We start from the raw sequence: 27,343 nt of genomic DNA, 5'->3' as shown, positions 1-27,343 counted from the left end.
TTGATCCTGGCCATTGACCGAGCAACCCAACGTTCCTACCAGCTCCCTCCGCAGGAATGTGTTGTACAGGGCTCACAACTACAATAGCAGCTTGTATTGCATCATGTTACGCGAATGGGAGTTCAATTTGCCTTCAATTAATTTATGTTGTTTTTGCAGGAAATTCCAAGCCCGATGCAACTTCCAGATACAGGGAAGCCTACTTTTGCAACTATATCAAGTTTGTACCTTTTATTGGCTACAAAGCTTTTCTATGAGCATTTATAAATTGTCATAATTTCATTGTTAATATCAGTAATATTAACATTTGTGTTGGTGATATACATAAGTATAATATGGCTCTAACATGCATAACATTTCATGGCAAATGCAGTGACGACCAACATTGTGGAATACATTTTCTGTTTAAACTCTGTCCACCGTGGGCAGATGACGCTTGACACAGCATACAAAGTAAAATGTGAAAGCGTTCAGAAACTTTTATGATCCATTGTTACTTTCTATCAATAAAATCTGAAATGGCATTACCAGTTATCCATTTATGACAATATTTTGGTATGCATGTAAAAAGAAATAACTTTATTAAATTTGATAATTGTTTTTTTTACCATTTTATCTGGCAACAAAACTGACACCTTTTTTTACAAGGAGTCATGTTTGCATTGACCACAATACCTGCGGTCGGAATGCAAAAAAAACAACTCTGATAATGTATGCACTGTCCTTGAAATTGATTGGTCCACACCCGAGACAGCTTTTCTTTAGAGCCTTGTCTCAGTTTTGTTGCCAGATAAAAGGGTAAAAAACAATGATCATATTTTGCTACTGGAAAAGGAGGTTCCAATGGTGGTTTATTAAATTTGTTGCTGATAAGACAAGATGCTACATTCTTTCAACACAATTGGAATAACATGGGTAAATAGAACACATACAGAAACTACTGATAGCTACACATTGTCTTACTATACACGCCGCTTAGTGTTTGGTATTCTTTATAACATTTATACCAATTTTAATTACTTTAAGTGTGTTAATTGTGCTATGCGGGTGAAGCTTTGCCTTGATACTCAGTCTGATTGTAACATTCTAATATTCTCAAACCGCAAAAAATTAAAAAATATTGCATAAAATGTATGCCCCACAAAAATGTTGTATTTAATATTGTTACTGTATTTTTGCAAAGCAGTGTACTTAACCAAAAAGCATGGATCATTTCAGCATGTTTTTGTGCGTAAAACAAAATATTATGATCCTTATTCATGTGTTGCTAGATAAAAAAAAAATGCTACTTTTGTCAAAAAACAGGAAAAATCCACTACTCAAGTTTCCCCCCCCCCCATCCATTACAAAAACAGCCCAATGCCTTCCGTCAGACATTTTAGTCGCGTTCATGCCATTGTCACCACACTTTTTACTCCGTCTTGACAACCAGTGCATCGCACTAGTGTGGACTGTGACATGCAGTGTTCCTTACCTATTCACGTCCAGTTTTGGAAAGTTTGGATAAGGACCGAATATTATGGGTTATGTGTGTGTCAGGTTGGGTCGATTAATCCTGCAAAAAAACTTAAGACTATGAGTGTATGTCGAGTCAGGTAAAGTATATTTGGGGAACGCCAAAATGCAAACAGTACAAAGACAAGGAAGTATTTGGTGTTTGAACATCTTAACACTTGCTTTATTGCCAGGAACGTTAAAGCCGATTCTTTTTTTCATCATTTTGATACTGGCAAAATTGCCCCATATATATATATATACCTGCTCAACTCGAGCTATTAATACTTTGATACTGGCATTGCCTTTGTACTGAGTTCCCCTTTTGTCATTCTCTGGTCTAGCACCGCATGAGACAAGGCTGTAAAGAAGGCTGTTTCTGGTGTAGGCCAATCAATTTCAAAGACGATGCATATATTATCAGAGCATGTTTGTTTGCATGTTTTTCCACAAGTATGTGTGGTTAATGCAGACTTGATGCCTTGCAATAGATATATATATATATTTAGTGTTTGAACATCTTTACATAGAGGGTGAATCGTTCCCTTAACCAACCCATACCAACTAAACACTTTGAATATCTCATTATGGACCATGTGCTTAGTACATTGTAATACTACATCAGGATCTACATCACTATGTCATGATATAAGTATTTCCAATAAATAATTCTACCCAACCTGATCACCGAGTCACTGGCGAGAACAAAAGGAAAATAGATTTTAGTTTTTGATGGGTGGTGTCAAATCATGTTTTCTTCTCGGCAATGTTGTGGGCAGCAGAGGGCAGTGCAGAAGAATCCATCGTTGTATTGTACTCGTATGCTCCTGTGTTTGTGTTCCCTGCCTCCACCAACCTGCACTGACCAGCATAGTGAAGTACGATTAGTTAACCGGCTTAGTAGTACATGGGGGAGGCCCTTTTCTAGCATTGGAATGACAAAAGGGCTGTACATGTGCTGAGAACTCATTTGAACTATGGCTGCACGAAGGGTTGTTGTGTTGTACCACATGTTGTTCAGCATAATGTCTCATGTTGCTGAATTCAATTCATGAATAAGCTGTGGAGCGAAACTTTGAGCATAATGCTGAACAACATGCGTTACAGCTTTAGACACATCGGAGAACAAATGTAGTATCATGTAATGTTTCACTTCTGTGGTACAGGCTAAAATGACACCTGTTTTAACACTCCTATTTGTCCTTTTCTCGCACTTTTTGCAGTAACACCACAAAGGCGTGAGCGGCCACGCTCAGTCGTGCTACCAAATGAGGCAGCCGACTTAATGTTCTCGGACCGAAGTCATACCTTTCGTACCCCCATGAGCAGCTCCACACTCTCCAAGAGTGTGTCGACTATCAACATGGCAGGGTATGTTGACATCGCATTACACATCACTACATACCACTGATGTCAACCACATCGGTTATTGTATAGGCCACCACTGCACTGCAAGAAACATCTCACTGTGTACGACACCAAATCCTCACTTAATACCCGACTGTAAAACTCAGTGCTTGCTCCAATGCACAGTGGGTGAAATATGTAAAGGTATAGTCATGCTTAAACCTATGTACGGTCTACTGTGCCACTTGACCCATCGTGCAGCCTGAATGACCCACTCCATGGCTCACTACACATCCTTACTCAGACCCTTGTACCACAAACAATAATACGTAACAGAAAAGGCAGAGATTCATATGGAAGTGAGTGATAGGAGCGAGATTCATGAAAGAGAGCCACAAGAGATAGAGATCTGAATTTATATGAGAGTAAGATGCATGAAAGATATTCATAAGAGAGACATGAGGTTTATCTTCAGCCTTGGGCTATATTAAAGATGAGCGATATATTCGGACAATAAATATGACATTTCTTTCGTCTGACATGAATATAATAGGGAGATATAAGCAATTAATTCAGAAGAGAAATGAGAGAGATTCATAAGCGAGTAAAGATAAATTAGATGAATTCAGAAGAGAGATATGAGAAAGATATATGTACAGAGATAAAATCATGCATGTTCCTATGTTCCTATGGTAGTCTCACTGAGGGTCACCGACTATGCCTGAATCCCCTGCATGTACAATAACCACAAATCTAATGTGGACCAAGATTATTAACTTGATACAATTTTATATCTGCAAGCAGGCCATATTTAAGCCCCTATCTGGAATTGGTCCTTTGGCCCATAGTTTGGTAGTTTGGACAACTCTGATTGACACATTTGGAATTCCAATGTATGTTCTGCTGCATGCACAACACACAAAAGAAACGTTCTCCAAGCAGCATTTGTTCTGCATGCATGTGTTGTGCACAATATGTCACTTATGAGGTGTATTGTGGAATGCATGTCATGGGTGCATATTGCAGGTGAATGTTCATCTGATAATTGTTTTAAGCAGGCAGATTAAAAACCACTGCAAAAAGCTGTTAATCGTTTTTTTTTGTTAATATTTGTTTTTGTAAATTAGCTGACGTTTAGTCCATATGTAAACAACATATCCTAGCAATGAAAAGTATATAGTGTTATCAATATTTGTTGTTGTAAAAATATTATATTGGTATTCATGTTCTTAGGAGAACACAACTATTACTCAGTGCCGTAATGTATATTGTTAATGCTTGTTTACCCAATAAAGCCTTGCTGAGTTTCATGACTGTTTCCAGAAGGGTCCTGCTAGTGTTTGCAGTAGGGGATGAAGATTCTCATGTATTTTCCAACTGCATATAAACATACAATTATAACTCTATTGGCTCACACATTTAAGTCGGAATAATACAGGTCGGGTAGAGCATATACAAATCCATATGTACAATACACACACGATTTATAACAAGTAATGAAGTAATCCATGAACAGGTCCATCTGAACTGTAATTTTGTAAAAAAATTATGATACTGTTTTTACCCGATTACAGCGGGTATGCGGATGTGGATAAGATGGATAAAGGTGTTCACACGCTTCTTGGGAACATGTCCCAGTCCATTGACTCCCTCGTCCTGGCACACCAGAACATTGGTGTCTCCATGGAGTCTTTGACGGATGAAGGTGAGATATTTTAGCTATTTCATTTGTTTATTTTACATGTATATATGTAGTGGGTTTGTAGGGAGACGGAGTCTTCGTAGGAGGCAACACGTATTTATTATAACAACAATAACTCTAGGTCCCTAACACGAAGGGGTAATGGCCCCTTCTACCCACAACTTAAGGAGGTACGGCCTCCGGGCTATCGTGCCCTAACCACTGAGCTAATCACTCTGAGCCCTCTGCCTAGCGGCACCTAGGGGAGGCTGACCCGACCCAGCCAAGGTCCTCAGGTCTCAACCGCTGGCTCACACAGACCCGGCCCTGAGAAGGGCGTCGGGTCGGGGGATCCTCAGGGTCCTAGTCTATTGACCGCTGGACTCACTGAGCCCCGGCCCTTATAAGGACGGCGGGGCTTGGGGTCCAGGGTCCTATCTTCAGGTGGCTTCTGGGTCTTCGGCTTGAGGCGAACTGAGCTCAGCTGCTCTGGGGTCCGTCTTTTATGGGGCTCCCAGGGTCACCCCGTCCCTGGCCACGCCCATCATCTGGAACCTTCTCGAGGGATCTGGATTGTTGCGCAATCCCCCCCCCCCCAGCCCCCCACCCGTGGCCCGGGGTGTCCCCCTCCGGTTCCCAACCGTCCCCCCCCCGGGATGCCTGACCCACGAGTCCTGCTTAGCACAGGCCAGACTCGCTATTGCCCCCTGTTGGCCCCTGACTGGAAGTACCTGCTCAACCACAGTGGTGGCGGCGTATTACGCCCAACAATTACCCACCACATTTATTTAAGATTATCTAACCAGCAAATACACAGATATCCACATGTAAATATGCTATCTTTTGAATTTGCATACTGTAGAATAATTGTACTTTAAATTGTTAAACGGCTAAAGAGATTCTACAGAATCCATGTCAGTTTAAGGACTAATAATCACAGGCACAAAAAGGCCATCCTTCAACTGTGCAGATTACCAGTCTCTCAATCTATAGTATATGTGCATATATTAATTCATCACAATTGCACTTGACTGAATTAGGTCCGGACTATTTTCTTACTTGCTTTGCTAAATTACTGGTAATGGAGCAAAGGCAATTAAAGTTGATGACAAACATATTCTCCTAAGCCTCCCGAAGAAAATAAACATGTCTTCACAATGGGCCCTAACTTAGCTTAACAGGATTTTTATAAGTTATTTACCGAGTCTCAAGACTCATTCTCTAACAGTCATTATTTGGGATATTTGGTTGTTGCATTGAGACTTGTAAAACTTAAGAGTCTGTTTTAACTTGCATTTCTTACGGCCAAAACGCAGGATCTCGGCAGTGATATAATTCGGTTGTGTGACAGGCATTAGACCTGCTTGACATGAAACATTAAATAATACAAATATAACTGTGAAATAGAAATATTACATTTTACAAAATATCAGAAGATAAAAGTCTGCAAACAAAGAGTAAAGTAGAAAAAGTTAAATGAGTGTAAAATAGTTCATGATGAAGAAATGTGTAGGAATTCAGATTATTTGTTGTAACACTTATTGAATCATCCAGGATAGATTGTTAGGTTGAGGGTATATAATGGCATTTAAACCTCCTCAAATATATTTAAAATAAAATAAGGTGGCAGGCGACTATATGGGTACTCGAGATGAGGTGTTTTGGCACAATTTAACCTGTACATTTATAAGTTTGATCTACTTTGTGTAAATGTTATAGTGTTATGAATGAGATTTTCCACGATTGCAGCAACATTTCTGAGAATTTGAAGTGTTTGCAAGGCACATATTATACCTGTTTTACCTTAAATTGTAAAGGGTGATAATTGTTAACCTATAAAAAAATAGTTGCGTTTTTTGTATATATTTTAAAGTGATTTGTTTACTTTTCCTATAATTTGCACTCCAATCGTGTTTGGATTTTCTTTTCATTGCCACATTCTGAGCCGCCCCTGCTGGGCATCTGTGAAAAAGAGCTTGAATTGCACATCGGATTCCTCCAGTGTAAATACATATTCTGATTCTATGTTTTATATATGTTAGAAAATCTTTTGATGACATCTGTTCAAGGAAGTGGTTTCAAAAGCAGGCTTTTATGCTTATGAATGTGAAAGTGAACTGTGGATCTCTCACTCCGACTATATGAGCCTATGGAAAATGCTGAGAGATTTCTAATTCTTGACGCTTTTCTTTTTTCCCTGGACTTGCGCAGGAGATATGCACTTGACAAATTTAATGTACGACTTTGAGATGGAACAGAAGCTATTTGAAGCTGAGTCATGGAGTGTGGCCATGGAGGAGAAGTTTGTCAAGAAGCAGAAGAAGGATATTGTCAGGAGGCAAGAAGTAATTTATGGTAAGGCAAAAGGAGTGCATAATACACACGTGGATAATGATCTGACACAATGGGGTTAGTGCTAATAAAAACAAAGTACATCCTTTTGTCAATGCACTGCTTGATAAAGGCCCCTCCCTACATCTTATACATTGTATGGTTGTTTGTTGAACTTCCCCCTTTTGTAGCCAATTTATATAGTTTGACTATACCTCACCACATTGGGGGCAGTGTGCCCAGGAATTGAACCCATATCACCAGGTTCATAGCACAATCTGTTAACCAATGTACCAGCAGTCCCCCCTCCCAGTGCCCTTGAGACCCAAAGAAACTTGGTTCAACCCTGAGTAAAGATTTCTGCAGTTTAACATAATGTTTTATAGATATAATACATGTAAAGTGTTTTTTTCAACTGCGGTAAATGTCACATGGGACCTTTACTGCCAGTATTAAAATATAACAACAGGTTTTACCCTTTCTGGCGATAAAACAGGCGCCAAGATGTTAAAACACCAATCAGAAACCTTATTCAAGGAATCTTGTCTGCATTAACCACACGTACTTGTGGTGAACATGCAAACAAAAAACATGCTCTGATAATTATATATGCATTGTTATATGCATAATATATGTGTAGTGAATTCAACTGAGTCGCAGACTTACTCTTTGGAGACAACACATTTATTTACACCAACACACGGGGTAACTACGGCCCCTTTACAGAATAACAACCTATGGTGGTGATCACCAGGCTAACTACACTAATTACACCGTAACTAACTACAACGGACACCCCGCTTGGGTCCCAGTCCACGTGTTGGAGACTGTAGGACGTAGAACGTAGACGAAGGTTTCTTCAGGATGAACAACAGCGCCGGTCGCTCTGGGGGACCCGGCTTTATCCTCTGTGGCGTGGCTGGCTCCGCCCTTGGCCACGACCACCTTTCAGAATCCTCAGGCAGAATCTCGACCCTGACTGCTGTGGTTGGTTGGCCTCTGAAGTCTCATATTAGTCTGTTCTCGATGACCGCCGTGAGCAATTTATATTTTTGCGATAAGAGAGTAACAGATTTCAAATTCAAGTTCAATTGGTATTCATTTTGAATAGCAGAATGATTGAGGTATCATTTAATAATTGCTATATTTTATTTGTGTGTAATCATTTAGTGAATTAGTCTGCTTATTTTGTTCCAAAAATTGGTATTCTTTGATGAAATCCACGGTTATACCATTGAGTCCATAATGTGAAGGGCAGAGTTTTAATATTTGTGTGTGACATCTGCAACAACATCCTCTTTGTCTAAGAGACGGCCTGATTGCTGGGCTATATGCCTTTTGGCTGTAGATATGTTAAATCTTTAAAAACGGCTTCAAACAAATGTTCATGCCATCTTAATAACATTTCCAATTTATCATGAATAACATTTCACTAATTTAGCAATTGTAACAATACTATCATATAGTTAGGAAGAACACCTGTAGATGGCAGCATTGATTCGAGGAACACATTTTTACCAAGGTACGAAGCCTAATATATGAGAAGTGGAGATACTCGGCCACCAAGCAGTGACCCTCAGCCGCCAGGTCACAAGTCGTTCTTAGGGGATCAAGGTTCCTCAAAATATAATAAAAATTGTATTTCTAAATCACTCTTCCACATGAGCTCATGGACGCTTTCCTCCCTCTTCTGCAAATCATTGATAGTTTTAATGTATTTCACGTCAATATGGCTTGTTGGTTTAAAAAATTGTTTGTCATGATTGATTTTCATAAGATGACTTTGCAAAGTTGCTACTTTTATGGCTGCAATATATAATTAAAAGGTAAATAAGTAGTTAACGCGTGTGTAAGAGAGTTGAATCAAACAGGACGTAACCTTTGCTCCTAGGCTAAGGGCCTTCAAAGAGACGATCTTTCATAGTAGTATTTGATTAAATACGTAAATTGTATCTCATTGGCACATTGAGGCTTTATAATCCAATGCTACTGGTATACTAATTGTATGCGCAGGAGCCATTCGTGATTATTTTCAATGTTATATATAATTTAACATTATATTCTGCATTGTTACGTTTTGCTCTGTTCTAAGTAAAAAGGAGCCAACAAGAATAGGATTGAAGAGTGTTGAGTTCTGTGAAAGGGAAATGCATGAAACCTTGCCTCGTCTTATAGTCTTAGCCATCTTAATTGTCTTTCCCGGAGCAAGGGGTGGCACTGAAGGGTAATGGCTATGATGTGGAAGTAAATGTGTCACGTGTCTGAGTGTAACAGCTTGAGTAAGGGTTATGTTTGCATGTGAGCCCAGTGTAGAGTAATGGCCCGGGAAGAGGGAGAGTCATGTGACATGTTTACGAGTGTATAAGGGGGGGGGGGAGAGTTCATTGCACGTCACATGCACAATACTTGTGACTCAGACGGACCTACCTTGTAATCACATTTCTCTTAAAAATGTGTACCTGTTCTGTTTGTATTATGTATTTGTGGTGGTAAATTTGATTGTGTAAATATTGATATGGCTAATTACACAATCTAACCTCTGTTATCTTGTTCTATACAAATACAATTATTTTCCAAGGCTGGGGAGATCTATATTCAGTGAATGATCAATGATTTCCAGAGAAGTTTAATGGTGGATAAAAACAAACGGAAGCATCATCACCTAAGTTCAAATAATGTTGCTTGGATAAGGGAGTACACTCGCTTTATATGATAAAATACTCTCATTATTACCACCAAATGCAACGTCATGAACTAAAGCGGGTTCTGGGGCTTCTTGGTGTGCCTCATCATCGAAAGTGTAATAAATGACATATTGTGGCTTGGGTGTCAAATGTTTTGGCAGACATCTCAATATTAAGCATTAGATTGCCACATGGGATGAACACAAATATCCCACGAGTTAATTATGGCATTCGATGACCATCTGCTCCTTGTATGAGCTTCAATTCACCTATGACACAGCTTGAGAGCATCATCACCAGGAAGTGCAGGACCTCCAGTGTTCACGATCGTGAATCATGGGAGTGGAGTGGTCAAGCAGTGTCTAGCATACTGCGCTATCAATCCAGTAACCTGAGTTTAATTCCGGACGGTGGCTAACGTCTTTGTGAGAGATATCTGATCTGGTTCCTGGATTTCCCCCCTCACCATCGAACATGGTATGGGGAGACCTTGATCCAGCAGTGGATTGAGAAAGGGCTGTAAAAATATCAACTTTTACCCGTGAAAACAAAATATATGGCGAGTAAGCACTCTATAACCAGTTGACATTTGACCATTTTTACTTGTATATATTGTATACGCAAGCATTGTTTAGCAGTCCGCACACTAGACTTTGGGTCATTTTTATTAGTAAATAAGTCTTTCAGTCAATCATGCCTCGAGCAGATCATTCCAGTGGCTCCTGCAATGGAATATTTACCCCACTTCCTTAGTTGGCATGTGGGAGGAAACGTGGGAGGAAACATTCCACAGAGTAAGCTCAAAATAATATAATTCAGCCCCCAATGTTCTGCAATGTCATCTACTGCCCACCTCATTGCTCTGAGGGCAAGTTTACATGCATGATAATTTCAGTGCAACATACCAATTTCACCTCCAAAATGCTGAATTATGGGTTTGTGCCACCAATTTAAAGTTGTATTCCCAATTCACAGAGTTGTCTATAAAGTAATTTGGTACATCATGGACAACTTGAGTCATTTCATTATAGTTACGGCTCATAGATGTGTGTTTGTCGTGTATTTAATTTTGTATGCGAGTAATGAAATGGGATATATACCTTAAATTTGGATATCATACTTTTATTAAGTCCCTCACACCTATATACGTAAACAGATGTTGCCTATTTTCACAATTCTAAGTCCCATCTACATCGTATTGAATATTACAATGGAATATTTCTCGTCCCAGAGAGACAATTTCTCACGATATGACTCATTTTCTTAATGCTCCAGACAAAAGAGTTAATTTCACCTGGCCAGGGTGAGAAATTATGGCTTTTTAAAAGCATCACATGACATATTAGTAACTGCGATGCCCTCTCTATCTTCATATTGCTCGATCGGTTTTCATTATTAAATCATGAGTGGCCACAGAAAAAACTATTGACCTCCATTCTCTGCTCCATAATGATAGAAGTAACACATACTGTTGTTGCCAATTTGCATGGTACTGTATATATTTGAATTACATTCATGGCTTTGTTTGGGAACAGAGCTGATACAGACGGAGATGAACTATGTGAGGACACTGCGTATCCTGTCCGAGGTGTACCGGAAAGGCCTTCAGAACGATGTGCAGCTAGATCAAGTTGTGGTGGATCGTATCTTCCCCCGGCTTGATGAGCTCAGTACATTTCACACGCAGTTCCTACACACCCTGTTGGCCCGTCAGAAGGACAGCCTGCAGCCAGACAGCCAGCAAAACTTTGTCATTCATCACATCGGAGACCTTCTGCTCGAACAGGTTTGTAATTTATCGCTTCAGAATTATCAGTTGAACTTTAAGTATCATTTGAAAGTATGTTCAATGTATGCAATCGGATGTTCAATAATATAGCATGTTGTACAGACGTACATAGGTAATATATGACTACTGCAGTCGACCAATGACCTGGAAAATTTTCAATAAATGCTCCGTGAGTATATGTGCCATAGTAAGTGAGATTTTGTTGAAGATTAACTTTGTTTGGTGGCACTGGTTGTACAGAAAACAGGATGATTTTCTTAAAAATCTGTCGCTTGCAAAGTTAAATATCAAAAGTGTATTTGTAGCTGTAATTTGACTTAAGCTGTAATTTGATATGCTCTGCTGTTCATAATGATGCATTCACATTTAATGGGGTGGAATTGATAGTGTTAAGGGACATCAGAAATTGGAAGGTAATCTCAAAACAATGGTTTATGAGGACTTATATAGTGTATTGTGTTTGATTAATTGCAGTTTAGTAATCAGAAGAGTACATTTTTGTGTTTGTGCACAGTTTACAGGTGATCTGGGTGGGAAGATGAAGGATTTGTATGGGGCCTTTTGCAGTAAACAGAGTGAGTCCGTCACTAATTTCAAGGAACTTCTGACCAAAGATAAGAAGATGCAGATTTTTGTGCGGGTACGTGCTGTCTTAGTGAAATTGAAAATCCACACGATACACACGAGTCACATGTATTGCATTTGAATAAACGTTGCTCATTTTACGTTTTGTAATTTTGTTTCAATTTCACATGGTTGATTATTGACCCGAGGACATGACAAAACTACTGTGAGCTGACATGTTTGGCTGGCGACTGTGCCCCATGCAGAAGCAGAGTAAGAATCCACAAGTGCGGCGGAAGGGCTTCCTGGAGTGCGTGCTTCTCGTTACGCAGCGAATCACCAAGTACCCTCCACTCCTCGATCGTATTCTCAAGTACACAAAAGGTGCATGACTTTACACGTCACGTGATGACATCGAGGTTTGCCGACTTTTCCCATTTCCAAAATAACATACAAGTTGGGGACGGGTTGGCGGGGAGTGAAATGATTTGTAAGTCATGGGCAGAAAATAAACAGACGAAAGTCATGGAGAAATCTGCGAGAGAAAAAAATCCCTTACAGAGTGCAAGTGTGCTCTGCTTTATGCATTGCTTCATGATGTGTCGTAGTGAATACATTTCATGGGGCATTGAGTGGACACTGTACGGCAAGGTTGAAAACCAGTAAATCTTATCATATGACCGGATTGTTGGCAACCCTGTTTGACAGAAGAAAATACTGAGATGCTGATATGTTAAATTATAACCAGAACATCGCACAGGATACACTTTATTATTTAGAGGTGATGGTGTACATGGTTGATGGTTCAAGCCATAATCTAGTTGTTGCAGAAGAGCAAAGCCGGGGAAATAAATAACAAAGATGTGCATGTTAACATTTTGCCCCAGTTAAGTTTTAAGATTCCCAAAATGTAACATTATTGCATTTTACAAAAGAGATTAATCGTATTACAACTGCTTTGGGAAGAATTGAAAGCAGCTGTAGTGGAGTGAGTGGCAGATGTTCTAGATCCTACAGTCAAAAATCCATCTGCATGGAGAAAATGTGTTTTAGTCCATTGTGCGTTACACAGAGCACGTGTGCTCTGCTCTATCCATTACCCCATGTCATGCTGTCATAGTTCATATTTGTCATGTGGCAAACGTGCAAACAAAGCAGACCCTGTGACATTGGGTGAAGACATGTGTGGTCATATGAAGAGGCCATATAGAAGGGGTACATGAAGCCGTAATTGCGTTGGACAATGTCGTACAGTCTCATTAGTTATGTGACTTGGAATGGACATGACACCCAGAGGCTTTGGAACGCCTTCCAGTTCAGAACGTTGCAGACTAAAATAAGTTTTTCATCTTCCCTGTCGAGATATGTGGGAGAGAGTTGTCTGTGGATGAGGATGGTGGAAAGCATAGCAAGAAAAGAAATGTGTGGGGCGTTAGAGCAGTGTGGAGGAGATTACTTAGAATTAAAATTATGGACCACTGAAGTACTATTATTCCAGCATTTGCTTGACACTTGCAAAGCTCTTGCTGGCTATGGTGATCCACAATATTGAAGGAGTGGTTGGTAGATTTGTGTGACACAGCCACTTAGAGGGCAATTAAGTGCCTGGAGGTACAGCATGGCCGGTAAGTGGCTGTCCAATCTGAGTGCTATTCCATTGCTCAAAATGAAATCGACCGAACAGGCATATACGTATTTAGGTACCCTGTCCGGTTTACCCCACATTCTTTGTGAGGTTTTACTTATAGAAAATTTAGGAATTGAAGTTGTCATGCATACATTTTTTTTTCATCTACTTCATATGTAATTTTTTTTTCTCTATGCCCTGTTTTGTCTCACAGAGGGCATCTCGGAGCATATGCACCTGACACGTGCAGTGTCCTCGCTTCGTGCCATCCTGAGCAATGTGGATGAGCAGGTCAGCCAATACCGCAAGCAGCAGCGCCTAGAGGAGCTGGTTGGGCGCATCGAGGCCAAGGCGCACACAACCTTCAAGAGTGGCCTTCCCTTCAATCGCGATGACATGGCCGCCAAGGAGCTGATCCATGACGGACCACTGGTGGGAAAGATGGCTCCAGGCCGCACAAAAGGTACGCTGACACTTCCTAACTTTGGGCGAGTAACTATGTGTCGATTCGCCGATTAAAAAGATATTTACTCTTAGGATAAATGCCTAGATTAAATTATTTGCATTCGTATATATAATTGGGTCATGCAAACCCTGCAACCGCTATCGGCACCTCACTCACTCCAAGAGTAAAAATGATGTGTATTTCACTCGGATTCACACCACATCACGAATTAATTGGGTTGCAAAGGGAGAGTTATTACAGACGATTCCTGCTTTGTTACCAATCTGTGGTTGATTATTGTACGTTCTATCCATTATACTACGCCAGTTGTGGATCAAACAGATCTTGTATAATTTAAGGCAGTGCACAAAAAATCATAAGACAGTGGTTTGTAGTATATTGACAGCATGAAACTTTTAAAATGTTAAAATGTATTATTTTAGGCATTTTTACTTTGATGTTTACAATACTTTTGCAATTAATTTTCACACTTAAACTTTTGTCACTGAAGAAGTGGTTCATCCCTTCCCAGAGGGGGTGATCAGACCAATTGTGGACAGGATTAATCACATAATCATTAGCTCGTTGGATTGTGTCTCTGTAATGCGTAGGTTGCTTAAAATCATACTTTATCTTAGTTTAATTTTCCTTTGGAATTACTTTTTTTTCTCCAATTGAATTAATTGATTTCAAATATTGTTTTGTTTTTAGGTTTTATATGTCTAGGCAGTTACATTTGCTGTATTTACTGTTGAACTGAGTTAACTGTAATCATTCTATTTCCATTGTAAAATTTGTATGATTTACAGTTTACATAAACTTAATTACATATTGGCTTGTATATATTTAAATGATTTGCATATGTATAGTGACTTTGAGCGTTTGTTTTGAATATTATTTAATGCTTTTCATCAGTTTATTAAAAGCTATTCTGGAAAGGGTGCTATATAAATCCTAAATAGAATAGAATTCATCTCAAATCTCCACAGCAAAGGAGTTGGGTTTTAAATGGTCGCTTGCCTAATTAAAGTTATTATGTCTCTTACAGATATCCATGCTGTGCTGCTGAAGGATTGCTTGATCTTCTTGCAAGAGAAAGACCAGAAATACGTCTTTGCGTCACTGGTACATACTGTTATAATGATGTTATTGTGTATGTGCGTACCAGTGGTCGATTCAGCTCAATTTAGTACCTGGTTCAGTATGTAAACATCACCACTCGGAAACCAAAGCCGACCTGTCGTGGTGCTGGCCACCCACCTACTTGTGTGCTGTGCCGGCCTTCATAGGTGCTCACTAACAGCACTTGCCCCAAAAGTCTTGTTAAGGCTATATGGGGGATCTTTATCTCTGACTATAAATGTGTTAATGGGGAGCAGTGGTTATTTAACACCAACATTCAGTGTTACATTCTTGGTCATGCTTATTTGCAGTCAAACCTAATTCATAAAACTGGCTTGGGTCTTCTTGAGTTATCTGCCTAAATGGAGGTTCTTGGCCGCAAACCTTCTCCATCCAGTATCAACTTGTGATTTTTTTTATTTCCCAAAACGACTCTCTTTTATCTCATCTCATCTCATGGACCTCCACGAAGTACTCAACCTATATTGAGTGCTCAGAATTAGCACCTGGGAAGAAAACTTCTGAAATGGTGCTGGACCCACCATGCTCTCGTGTATAACCGTGACATCCTTATATAAATATCACATCCATATGTTTGCTTTAGAATATATATAAATTTTAACACAATAAATCTTGCTTTGTATAAAGAGATGTAACTTTGACATACGATATATATTATAGCTCGGCATAGTTAATTGCATCGTTAGAAGTTGCCCAAGTCAGCTGTGTTGCATGACGTAAAAATGTGCTCTGCGCGTGCTTATACAAAGTTTCCAGTACATGTGTGTCTACAACACCGGTGTTGGGGGGGATATCCCTGTGACCTCGCCAAGATATTTTGCCGTTAACTGCACAGGATCAAATGCCAGCGGCCATCTCTCTCCAAAAGCTGCTCGTGCGGCCAATGGCAAACCAAAACTGTGGGCTCTTCCTCATCAACACAACACCTCCCGAACCTCGGATGTTTGAGGTTTTTGCCAACAAGCGGGAAGTGAGAAACACGTGGTACACTCTGCTACGGCAGGCTGTTGATAGGTGAGAATTACTGAAAAGGCATGACACACGTTAGTAAAGGGTCATGTCTTTGACAAAAATAATACTGGCACAACACCAGCGTTGGGTGTCTGGGTGGAAAGGGTAGTGGTTAAAATACCTTTGTGCAGCATGATGCATTCTTAATACAGGTGTTTTTGGGTTGTATCACATTAAAACTGATGTATTCTCATGTATTCCAATGGACTACAAGAAACGTGTTTTAGAACTTGCAATTGATGCTATGATACTGCCATCGTGTAATGGTTTATACACAGGACTTGCAATCTATAAGTTACCATTCGATCCCCTGCTGTGGCAGCTGAAACAACGGACAAGTTTCTTATATCCCTCGATCTGTCCACTGGCAGTATAAATGGGTACATCACAGTTAGTTGATCGTCAGGTCAATCAACCGATCAAATATCTGATCGGCATGGAAGAGAAGGCCAAATACTCTATAGTGAAGGCCCTTCAACCAACAATGGCATGAGCATTTGCAGGGCTGCAAATTTACCTTTTAACTTAAAAAACACATTACAATTAATGCTTTTTTTCAGGTGCACTTTGGAGAGTAAAAATTATAACGCAGAAATCATGCCACCAAAAGACTTTCAAGGTAACGTTTGACGTAGTCATTTTTTAATGCACACTATACATGTTTTAGTTAAGCTTTAATGGTTAAACAACAAAATGATTTCTTACTCTTGACTGAAAATACATTTCCTTATCCACATCAATGAACATTGCAGAGCTACTGAAAAATATGCCATCTAACATTTCAGATAGTGGTCATTGCCGTAAGTGAATTTATTAAGTTAATACACATCACCCCATTTCCCGTTGAGGTAATTAGTATTTGAATAAAACCTTGTCCATCCTATTAACCATATTTACAACTCTCAATTGAAACTACAGGGTATTCTAAAGGTTATCAACCATTTTTAAGAATTATAATTGGACTTAATTTTAAGCTGTATAACTGAAATGTTGGGCACAAACCTTATATATTTGAGTTTATTTAAACCGTCAAGCTTTTACTAATCCTTGGCAGCACATAACTGAAGGATTGAAAAATATCACACTCAATATGTTTATGAACACTTGGGACTCTCAAATCTCAGGATGATCAGTGTGGACATGTAGAAGAATGGCACTCAAGATAATATCATCATGTTACTAAGTATATGTGTGTGCATGAACGGTTGTATTGACCTAACTCAAAATACTGACAATTCATTGATACCATTTGTGAACACCCTGTGTAAGATCTCTGCAAGAAGTCCAATTGACCAACACATAAAATATATCGTCGGTACAGAAAACTAAATAAAAAATGAAATTGACGTAGGCTGCTGTGTATTACGTGTATGTCTGTATTTATTTGCAGGGAGCATGGAAAGCTTGGTGATGCATGAGTGTGTGCCAGGCGAGAGGCCACGGTCTTGGGCGAAGGTGTCATCGCCAACTGAGGTCATGGATCACAGCCGTGTGAGGCTGTCCTCTGACTACGAGGCATTGAGGGGTAGAAATCCAGGTACTGGGCCTCTGCTGCTCTACATGCCACAAGCATCTTATCCAGACGATACTTTTATTATGTATTAGCAGATCTATGCTGCTGTTGTTGCAAGTTAAAAGTGACATGTGCGTGTATATAACCGTAACATTAAATTGCTTCTGTATCACGTACTGTATACACAATACAAAAACATTAGAAGTGGAAGTGCATGAATTGAAAAGAAAACCAACTATCCATCCGTATATTGTATGCTGAACTTTTATCGCAACCATGCTTATTGGAGATCGTTCAAGCTTGTTCTATTAGAAACTATGCAGCACAGAAAACATTGGTCTTGTGCTCATCAGACTCATTTTAAAACCACATTTACAACAAAGCAACAATTAATAGTGTTTGCTTGTGTGTATACAAATGATGTAACTTTTTTAAACATACCACCCTAACCCTGCCAATTGTTTGACCATTTGAGACTCGGTGATAAGTGCTTGTATAATGATGCCAGCCCTGGTCTGTTTTGTTTTAAAGCTGGAAATGGCAAATGTTGACCTTTAATGTTGGCAAGAAATATTTTTCTTACAAAAAACGTTTTCTTTTATACTGCATATATCGCTACATAATAGCTCTTATCTGCCTATTCAGCTTATTCCACAAGTGCAGTTGCAACATGCTGAATGTAACTTGACATTGTGTTCAAAAGCACTGGTCTTCCTTTGGTCTGTCGTGTTACTGACCTGAAAACATTTTATATTCACCTAATGTCAGCAAGCAAAGTCAATGAGCCACTATGGTTTCGTAATGTCATCCATTTATATTTATCGCAGAGGTGGTATGCACCGTCACGTTCTGTATGGCATGATGTAGAGTGCGTCATATCTCGATGTGCCAATAATTTCTCTGTCACCAATTTACCATGGACTGAATACATTTCATACTTAAAAGTGTAATTTTTACTGTCACAGAGGAAAATCTCTACCGTAGCTGCAACAGCATGGGAAAAAGAAAATGTTTGTGCTGCTGACAACCTTGTCTTTTAATTTTGACTCGTAAAAGAACGTAATATGTCTCTGAGTTGATTGATGAGAGAGTTGTGGATAAGCGACGTAATGTATATACAATATATGCATTTAAATGTAGAACAAATTTTCCTTGGCCACATTGCCAAGATATGAGAAACTCAATTTGATGTAATCATGTATATTATATGTAGAATGTCTGTGTCCTATAAAAAAGTGTCTTAACAAAGTGTTTTATTCTCATTCTAGATCCAGTACCAACTGATACCAACACAAACCTATCTAAGGCCATGGAAAATCTTGAATATGAAGAGGTAACGTTCCTGATTTATTCATGAAGTTATCCTCTCTTTGTAATTAGCTTTCTTCAGAACAGTTTTTGATAATTCTAGTGTGGTAAAAAAGTACCCATTGGTTCTTTATCAGCTTCAGTCAAAAACGAATAAGCAATATCATCCTGTCAGATGATGTGTTCCATGCTTTGAACCTGACCTTGATCATCGATACTGTCTGTCGGTACCGTCTTTAGGATGTGGAGCTGATCGATACGTACGTTCGTGGACCAAGTGATGGTTCAAATGATGTTCTGGTGGAGTCAATGGAGGAGCTTTCAAACAAAATCAAGAAGGAGCTTCTCCTTGGAACCCGTAAGGATGCAACTTGGGAACAACTAGCCCAGGAAGACCAAGAAACAGTTGCAGATTCAGCAGTTGAGGCCAAATTTAGAGAGGTGCCAAGTGACCCAGTATCTGATCACACTATACCATTACGCCCAACAGTAGATCAGAGCTCCCAAACGACTGATTCGGAAGAGACAAAGCAAGAAAATAGCTTCGATGTGTCTGAAGCATTGTTAAAAGAAAACTGGACTAAACTACAAAAAGAACAAAAAATACTTGATGAAGAAAAAGCAAAGGTTGAAGAAGAGAAAGTAAAACTGGCAAATAAATTAGAAAGATTGAGGCTGGAAGAGGCTAAAGTTGATCAGTTTGCTGTGGAACTGCAGGAGCAAAGGACATTGCTTGCTATTGAGAGGGAATGCATTCGGAATGAACGCACTGTGCTGGAGAACAAAATTGCCAAGTTGAAAGAGGACCCTTCCTGTAAGGTGATACACTTTCTGGAAAAGAAGGCACTTGAGAGTGACAATACCGGTTGGCAACAAGATCTGATGAAACTTATTAGTCGCCAATACAATCTCAAGGTGGTTACAAAAGATGAAGATATAGAAAGAGACGTGGATAACGGCAAAGGTGCCGAAAAAGAGGATGACAGTTCTATTATGATTGTTAATGTTGAAGAAAGTGAAGAAAAGCGTGAGGATGTCGATGTTGAAGAGGATACAGTGGACACATGGCAGAATGAGAATCAGACAGAAATAAGTAAAGATCCCTGTAAAGTAGAACAAGTAAGTGAACAAAAGTTGGAAGTGGATGAAGAAGCAAAAGACATGTTTGAGATGGAATTGGCAGTAAATAAAGGAACGAGTTTGGAATCAACTGACACACACAGAGTAGAAATAGCCATATTAAAAGAGGATGCTATTGAAAATGATATGAAAGAAAATATTTTGGAAGGTGAAAGAGGCACTGCGTCTCAGCAACTTGAGTCTCAGCAACTTGAGTCAGAAGTAGAAAATGAAATAGAAAATAACACGATTGCCGATCTTTTGATATTAGAACAGGAAACAGAGCCAGTGTCAAATTTATTGCGGCATGTAAGTGAGAAGGTGGCTGAAGAAAATGGATGTGGAGATTCTGCAGAAATGTGTGCCGAACATGCAGCAGAAACTGAATGTGATCTGACATTGTGTGCACAGGTAACAGAAGACACTACGAGTGAGGCTTTGTCAGCAGAGGTATTTGAGCTTGAAATTGATTCTTCAGTAAAAAAACAGCAAGTGACCAGAAGTACATTCCGCCCAGATGGCTTCTTAAAAAAGAGAAATTCAGAAAAACGTGGTAAAGGGTCACAGTCAAGTGATCAGACTGGTGATCAGCTAAATGAAGAGGAAGGGCAAATAAACAGAGATGCAGAAGAGCTGGAGACACACACGGAAGATCATAGTTTGCTCAATCCTGAGAAAGAATTGCTTCAGGATTTTGAGTCTTGTCAACCTCCTATGCCGGAAGCGCATTGTCAGCCTACGACAAAAGCTGAACTTGATATAATCGGCGACTCAACCTCTAACGTCATGCATGAAACTGTCACAGAAGACATCAGTGTGAACACTAAAGAGACAAAGGAAAATATGTCTGACTTTGAAACCATTGAGACAGACCAGGATGACGGGAATAATCAGTCGTCAGAAGCTTCAGAAAGTCTGGTAGTTGAAGAAAAAGGGTCTGATGTCGACAATTGTATGAGTCCGAGTATAAACAAAGAAGCCACAGATTCAGCAGGAGTACGGCCAACAGACCAAGGTGATGAATCGAACATATCTGTGACTCTGAACCAAAGTGAACAAACAGAGCTTGAGCCTCGTGCTGTGGATATTTCACCAGTTGATGGTGATTTTGTACAAGGGTTGGTGGATCAGGATGGAATGAACTGTGCAGGTGAGCACACTGCTAGACATTTGTATTCTTATGTAAAAAACTAATTTTATATTGATATATGATCTTGTTGAGACAATGATGTTACTCTCTTGCACCGTCTTTTTTCCACGCGTAAATATTGCAGGAAACCACTTGGAATGTTAAATGTTTACGACAAGTGCTGTTGCCAATGTCGTCATTGATATTGCTTACATTTAACCAGGTAGCCTTTTGTGACCAATATGATTTATAGTTGATTTGTTGGGTCTGATTTGTACGAATAAAATGCCAATGTGTGTAGGCATTCACGTTGCCTTCGAACTTCTAACAAAAATCGTTCGGCTCACGTCTTTGGCAAAAACCCTTCTTTGGGCGAGAGGTCCATTCCATTCCATTGCCTGTGATATCGGTCCATTGCATTTGTGTAATTAAATGAATATATTTTAAACAATCGTGTGATACATGAAACAATGGGTGTATTATATAGAGAGTGATGTTGAAAAGCATGATGTTAATTGCCCTTGTTGTCACCTGTTTTCAGATGCAGAAAGTCCAAGTGCAGATTGTGATTCAGTCGTCGCTGAACTGGCACAGAGTTTGGACCATCTTTCCCTTTTAGATTGTAGCCAACAGACATACCTTTAGAAAGATTGGCTGCTTGACAATGATATTGGGTTTCACAAGTTATATGCTTATAGTTCCAGCCTTATCCTATACCCATCTGTGCATTTTTATATTGGCTTGCCATGTAACTTTCTACATCACATTCAACATATGTTATGGGGTGACTTATGTCAAGTCAGTTTGACTACATTTGTTCTTTTGATGAACATGTATTTTTTAGAAATATGAATGATATATGTAAAAACTTTAAATCTTATTTTTAAATGCTGTACTATACACTTTCCATCATATGCCACTGTGGCAAGATGTTTTGAGTCCTAAAAAAATAATCAAATAATTTTGGTTACTCTATGGAATCAATTACAACTAGCGGTGATAGACTCGTTGGTTTGCACTCGTAAGATGCACTTGTTTGTAAGAAATATGTATAAAAGAAAAATATTAATGGTTCAAGCATAATATGTAAATCCATAGAAAAGTAATTACTTGAGGGGCTTTAGAAGTAATGGATAAATTGTACAAACACTAGATCAAATGTTTTGTTACATTTTACAGATTAGTGTGGAGTTGATTTATGGAAATGTTTTTTTTGCTTTTGAGGGTAATTGCAGACAACATCTCTATATTAGAACGATTACTGGTGTTGCACACATTATCTCCCATTTAAAATTAATATTTTGTACAAACAGTATGAAATAGTAACGTGGACAAACAGCAATAATTAATGTATTATTGTTGATGGGACATAAGAGCCAGCTTGTGTTCTGGTACTGAAAATCACTTCAGTACCATTGCATTCTGTGTAATTGGATACTGTAATTGCTTGTGGTTTTGTATGTACATTGATAATTTCTGAGGTCTTGGACATGCATAATGTCCTGTACAAAACATGTATAAACGCCTTTTCATCCCATGTTTTATATTTTGTAAAAATGAAAAATGCTTTATATGACAAACCACTTTATTGTCTTTTTTAAGTATTTTTGTTGAGTATTTATATAATTTTTGCTTAATTTTTCTCACATACCAAGAAATTTTTCTGGGTAAAGTTTGAAACTATCAATCTGAAGTGTTTTGCAATTCTACACGTTCCTTTCGAGTTATAATTTCACAACATGAAACCATAACATTCTTAAGGATACACAGTGAATTAGCATAGGGTAAGTAATATATAAACGGATAATACAAAGCAATACAGCTTATCCAGTTTTATTAAATCTTATAGCTCAAAACAGATTTTCAGAGGATATTCTTTGAACCAATATTTCAAGACTATGCAGAGATCATTCAGTTACAATTCATTAATGACAACCGCTCTGTTAATGTAGGTCTTTCTGTACAAATATATGAGCTGTTGCGTGGCTACTGGTTTGTTGGATTATATTATATTTTATACGGAGTGTACACTGATGCCATTTTAATATACACCAACAGTATACCATCTTCCATTGAAACGTAACACGGAATTATATTCTATGCATTTCCAGAAATGGCGAGTTGGGATCATTGGCTCCAACGGGTAACTAACAATTGCACGTGAACTTTAATCCAATTATCCAAAACATAACGACCATACATATGTTGCTTGCAGAGAAATAACTCATTTGGTGGAGCAGCAATACTCCATCATGTATCATGAACTTAAATCTGGCCAGGTCAACATCTTATCAATCTGAGCTCATTACAAATTATTACCATTTTTGAGGGAAACTCATACGTTGCAGTTCAACATACATAATGTGCCCTGACATGGAAACATCAGTTTCCCCGCATATGGCTTGGAGCCACAGTTAAGATGAGCATCACCAACATATCTCCATAACTTGGGGGTAATGTTGACTTCTAATACAGTGTCACTTAGCTATAGTTGCCAACTTAGTTTGATGAAAAATGCAAAACCTTGCAGTAACAGTTATCAGGGATTACCTATAAACATCACACCAATGGAAAGTGTATCGAATCATTGCTGAGTTTTAGGTAAGAATTCGTTTTTACTCATTGATGGTGCTGTGCAATTGCCTCTGTGCTTTTTGGACTTTTCTCCGTGCGACTCCTTTTTTAAAGTTCAAGGACACTTCATCTCATATCTTCAGCCGATCAACTTTTATTTAAATTAATCTGACATTGGAGATTCAAAACTCAGGCAAAAATAAAAATACCAAATGAAAACACGATTTTGCACACATCACTATCTTAATAATAATATTTTTAAAAGCTTGTCCAATATTTTCAACAGACCTGAAATTGTTTACATATGAAAACTTATTCAGTTAAAGCTAAACTTAAATTAATGTTTATATTACATTAAAAGTCTAACAGATTTCATATTGTACAGTAAAACATGTATGATAATGTAATTCCCTTTTTCTAGTGACTATGCATGGTTTTCCTTATGATCCCGAATGACTTGATTTGAAGCTTTCGTGACTGCAGGAATCTATACTCTCTGGTTCTTTCGGTAAAGTCACGTAGGTAGAAAAAAATAATAAAATAAAAGAATTCACGACGTTTCGGTCGCAACACAAGCGTCCCCACAAACCCTCCCCCCTCTCCCCTGTGAACTCCCACAGCCAAACTCACCTTCCCTTCCCTCTCCCCTCCCGTGCCTATATAAAGCCACAACAGCAGATCATTTTTTCACACCTGAAGACGGACGCTTGTGTTGCGACCGAAGCGTCTTTTTTATACTTAACTACCGGAAAGAACCAGAGAGTATCCCTATTGACTGTTGATGCTGTTTAGACTTGTGGCACAAGGGGAATCGGCACTTTCCATACATAAAGAACTGTAACAAAGTAATTCCCTGCGGGCCAGGTAATACAAGTTCTGTCATTGAAATCCCACTCAAGTCGTTGAAGCTGTGTGGGTACATGTGTAATGTCATGAAAATCCTAGTGTCCAATCATGGACGTTTCTGACGTTGATCTTGAGCAGTGCACGTGGTTATTCAACCACTTGAGTTGATTTTGGATTATTCCAAGTCATTAAACAACGAAACTTGCCACTAATGTGTCATGCACTGTATGTAGTTATCAGCAATGTACGTATTCTATACGTACGTATTCTGTTAAATAACTGTACGTATTCTGTTAAATAACTGATCACTCGTGAAATATCCTCTGTGAAGTGCCTCTGTGCGCTTTGTCACAGACTCTTTGCTGTGTAACAAGTGAACATGGGTGTTCAAATAAAGTACATTTTGGAACGAAAAATAATCCTGCTACTTTTCCATGTACTTTGCACAGTATGTTCTGGTAATCGCAGCACTCATGAATGGCATAGTTGCAAGCTGGTTTAATTACGTAGACGTTACATTTTGTATTCTATTAAAGTGTTTACATATGTTACAGCAAACATGAAATATATTCCTTGACATCGTTTTAAGAACGAAATATCTGTTAAAAATTTGACTTTATCCGACATGTCCTCTTGAAGCACGTACACAATCCTAAAACAATGTCTGGCAATAGCCATTTTATCATGAGATAATGTAGTCAAGAGTCATTGAGCAAAAGTTTAAACTTCCAATGAGGCAGGTTACATAAATGTGAAATGGAAAAGAGATTACTTAATCTTGGTTTTGTATTAAAACTTCGGTCAAGTCTGTTGCAGTAGTTTATATTTCTTCACGTATAAATGGCTACTACTGTGTGCTATATAAAGGATACACTCATGGCAGCCTCACAGACGTGACACGTGTGGATATTGTTGAATAAAATGTAAATTTATCAAATCATGTAGGAAAATATTCATAACTTACGTGGTCAAAGCTAATTAGAGTTCCTAAAAAACTCATCCAAATGTGTTGCAGTCACCTCTGAGCACACATTTAATCACATACCCAAATGCAATGTGGATAATGGATGAGGACGCACAGTATATTTGGTAGAGACGAGCATTCTGTCTCATCCAAAGGCTTCCAATTGATTCCTAATTACACCCAAATCTAGACGGTGAGTTTGCGGCATCTGTTATGGGGTAACTGCTGAGATGTCACTGCTCTAATATCCTGGGTTTAAATCCCAGAAACTTCTATAACTAAACTGGGTACTCAAATGTAATTATCTGATCGTCTCAGCCCAATCACCATTCCTTAAAAACATTCAAACGGTTTGGCACTTAATTTTGGTCAATTAGAACTCTAAGAATAAAAAATATAACTTTGACTTCCATACGAGTATAATTTTTGGAGCAGGGAACGTGCTGTACCTATTTATTTTATTTATTTTACCAGGTAAAGCCCATCTAGCAATAGAGCAGTCTATTTACGAAAACAATTCGTTCATGAGACCCGTCTGTAAGTTGGAACAATAATGTACCGTATTTAAATGCCCATACAGTCAGTGTTATGAAATGTGTTAGTTCAACAAAACAGGGAAACTCAAATATTAAGAAATATTGTACATTTGCATGTGCCACTAAAAATATAGTAAAACAAAAAGTAAAGAGAATGTTTTATTTTCGCTTATCTGATGCTGGCTTGTCAGAAGGGGCGCAATAAGTAACCACAATTGCACACACGGGACACGTGCGGACGCACAGACACTTAACAACGATCCACATTGCAGCATTCACAGACTTACGGGGAAAGTGTTGTTAGCGAGCAGCGCCTATGAAGGCCGGCACGGCACACGAGGGGATGAGTGGCCAGCACCACGCCCGGCTGCCTTTGTCTCCCCAGTGGCGATGTTTACACACCACACCAGGTACTCATTTGAGGCTGAGTCAATCTAGAGGAAGCCCATGACCCATTCAGATAATCGTCTGTTGCTGGTCGTGAGCGCGCTAACCGCCACACTACTGCTACCCACACTTTCACACAAATACTCATTACATTTCAAGGATATGTTAACAAAAGTTCAGCGGTTCAGTTTGCAAGTGTGAGTTTGCGTTTTAAGTCAATAAAAAAATATATATATTTCGTGGAAGCTGGTTGGTAAGTGCGAGTGTTTGTAAGTCAGGTGTTCGACGATCTGTATCGCTATTTTTCGGAGGCGACCTGGCCACGAATGAAAGCTCAACGAAGTGGCTTATCATGTGGAAATTTATAGCAACCAAATACTTTTCAAGCATATTTCTAAATGTAACGGGTAAAACCGGAGCACTCGCAGCATAATTACACAACAGGGAGAGACATGCAGACTCTAAATTTACGGGCAGGGGTCGGGATCGAAGCCACGACCTGTACACCAGGAGAGGTAGTTAATATATCACTACCGTGGTTTCTGTTTACATTTGTGGACCAGCCATATCAGAGGTAGTTTGTGATATCCACTTCTGTGGCTCAATCTTTAACCATGGGTGAAGTTTTGCTCTGCAAGAGATCCAAACGCATACTTTGATGGCATGACACCGATAGCACAAGATACAATTGGGGGGGATAAATATGATGTAAATCGTATACTCCGTCTGCTTATGAAAAAAACATGAGCAACTATGTGGATTATTCCCTATGGCCAATGAATAATAAATGTTAATTTCTAATTGATTTAGCCATTCAGTTGCTTTGTCTGACAGTTGGTGAATTGCAGACA

The 27,343-nt window shown here is 38.9% G+C and overlaps 1 protein-coding gene across 8 annotated transcripts in view; it reads left to right on the top strand.

Annotated features, from left to right (window-relative positions):
- The window catches only part of LOC133346416 (uncharacterized), a 187,844-nt gene extending 163,564 nt beyond the window's left edge, over positions 1 to 24,280 (top strand). For all 8 annotated transcript variants that reach the window (XM_061557959.1, XM_061557956.1, XM_061557957.1 and 5 more), the window contains 15 exons: positions 160 to 220; positions 2,718 to 2,865; positions 4,416 to 4,546; positions 6,734 to 6,877; positions 11,073 to 11,323; positions 11,841 to 11,966; positions 12,157 to 12,274; positions 13,732 to 13,980; positions 15,011 to 15,087; positions 15,941 to 16,119; positions 16,677 to 16,735; positions 17,507 to 17,653; positions 18,898 to 18,962; positions 19,178 to 21,206; positions 21,727 to 24,280. In XM_061557959.1, the coding sequence (XP_061413943.1) occupies positions 160 to 220; positions 2,718 to 2,865; positions 4,416 to 4,546; positions 6,734 to 6,877; positions 11,073 to 11,323; positions 11,841 to 11,966; positions 12,157 to 12,274; positions 13,732 to 13,980; positions 15,011 to 15,087; positions 15,941 to 16,119; positions 16,677 to 16,735; positions 17,507 to 17,653; positions 18,898 to 18,962; positions 19,178 to 21,206; positions 21,727 to 21,830 (3,888 nt within the window). In that variant the 3' untranslated portion in view covers positions 21,831 to 24,280. The remainder of the gene's footprint in view (positions 1 to 159; positions 221 to 2,717; positions 2,866 to 4,415; positions 4,547 to 6,733; positions 6,878 to 11,072; positions 11,324 to 11,840; positions 11,967 to 12,156; positions 12,275 to 13,731; positions 13,981 to 15,010; positions 15,088 to 15,940; positions 16,120 to 16,676; positions 16,736 to 17,506; positions 17,654 to 18,897; positions 18,963 to 19,177; positions 21,207 to 21,726) is intronic.
- The last annotated feature ends 3,063 nt before the right edge of the window (positions 24,281 to 27,343 follow it).

This window comes from Lethenteron reissneri, chromosome 24, assembly GCF_015708825.2.
Source record: "Lethenteron reissneri isolate LAM-NWPU_2019-01 chromosome 24, ASM1570882v1, whole genome shotgun sequence".
In the NCBI taxonomy this organism is placed as follows: Eukaryota; Metazoa; Chordata; class Hyperoartia; order Petromyzontiformes; family Petromyzontidae; genus Lethenteron; species Lethenteron reissneri.
This window is presented reverse-complemented; position numbering and strand designations above follow the sequence as displayed.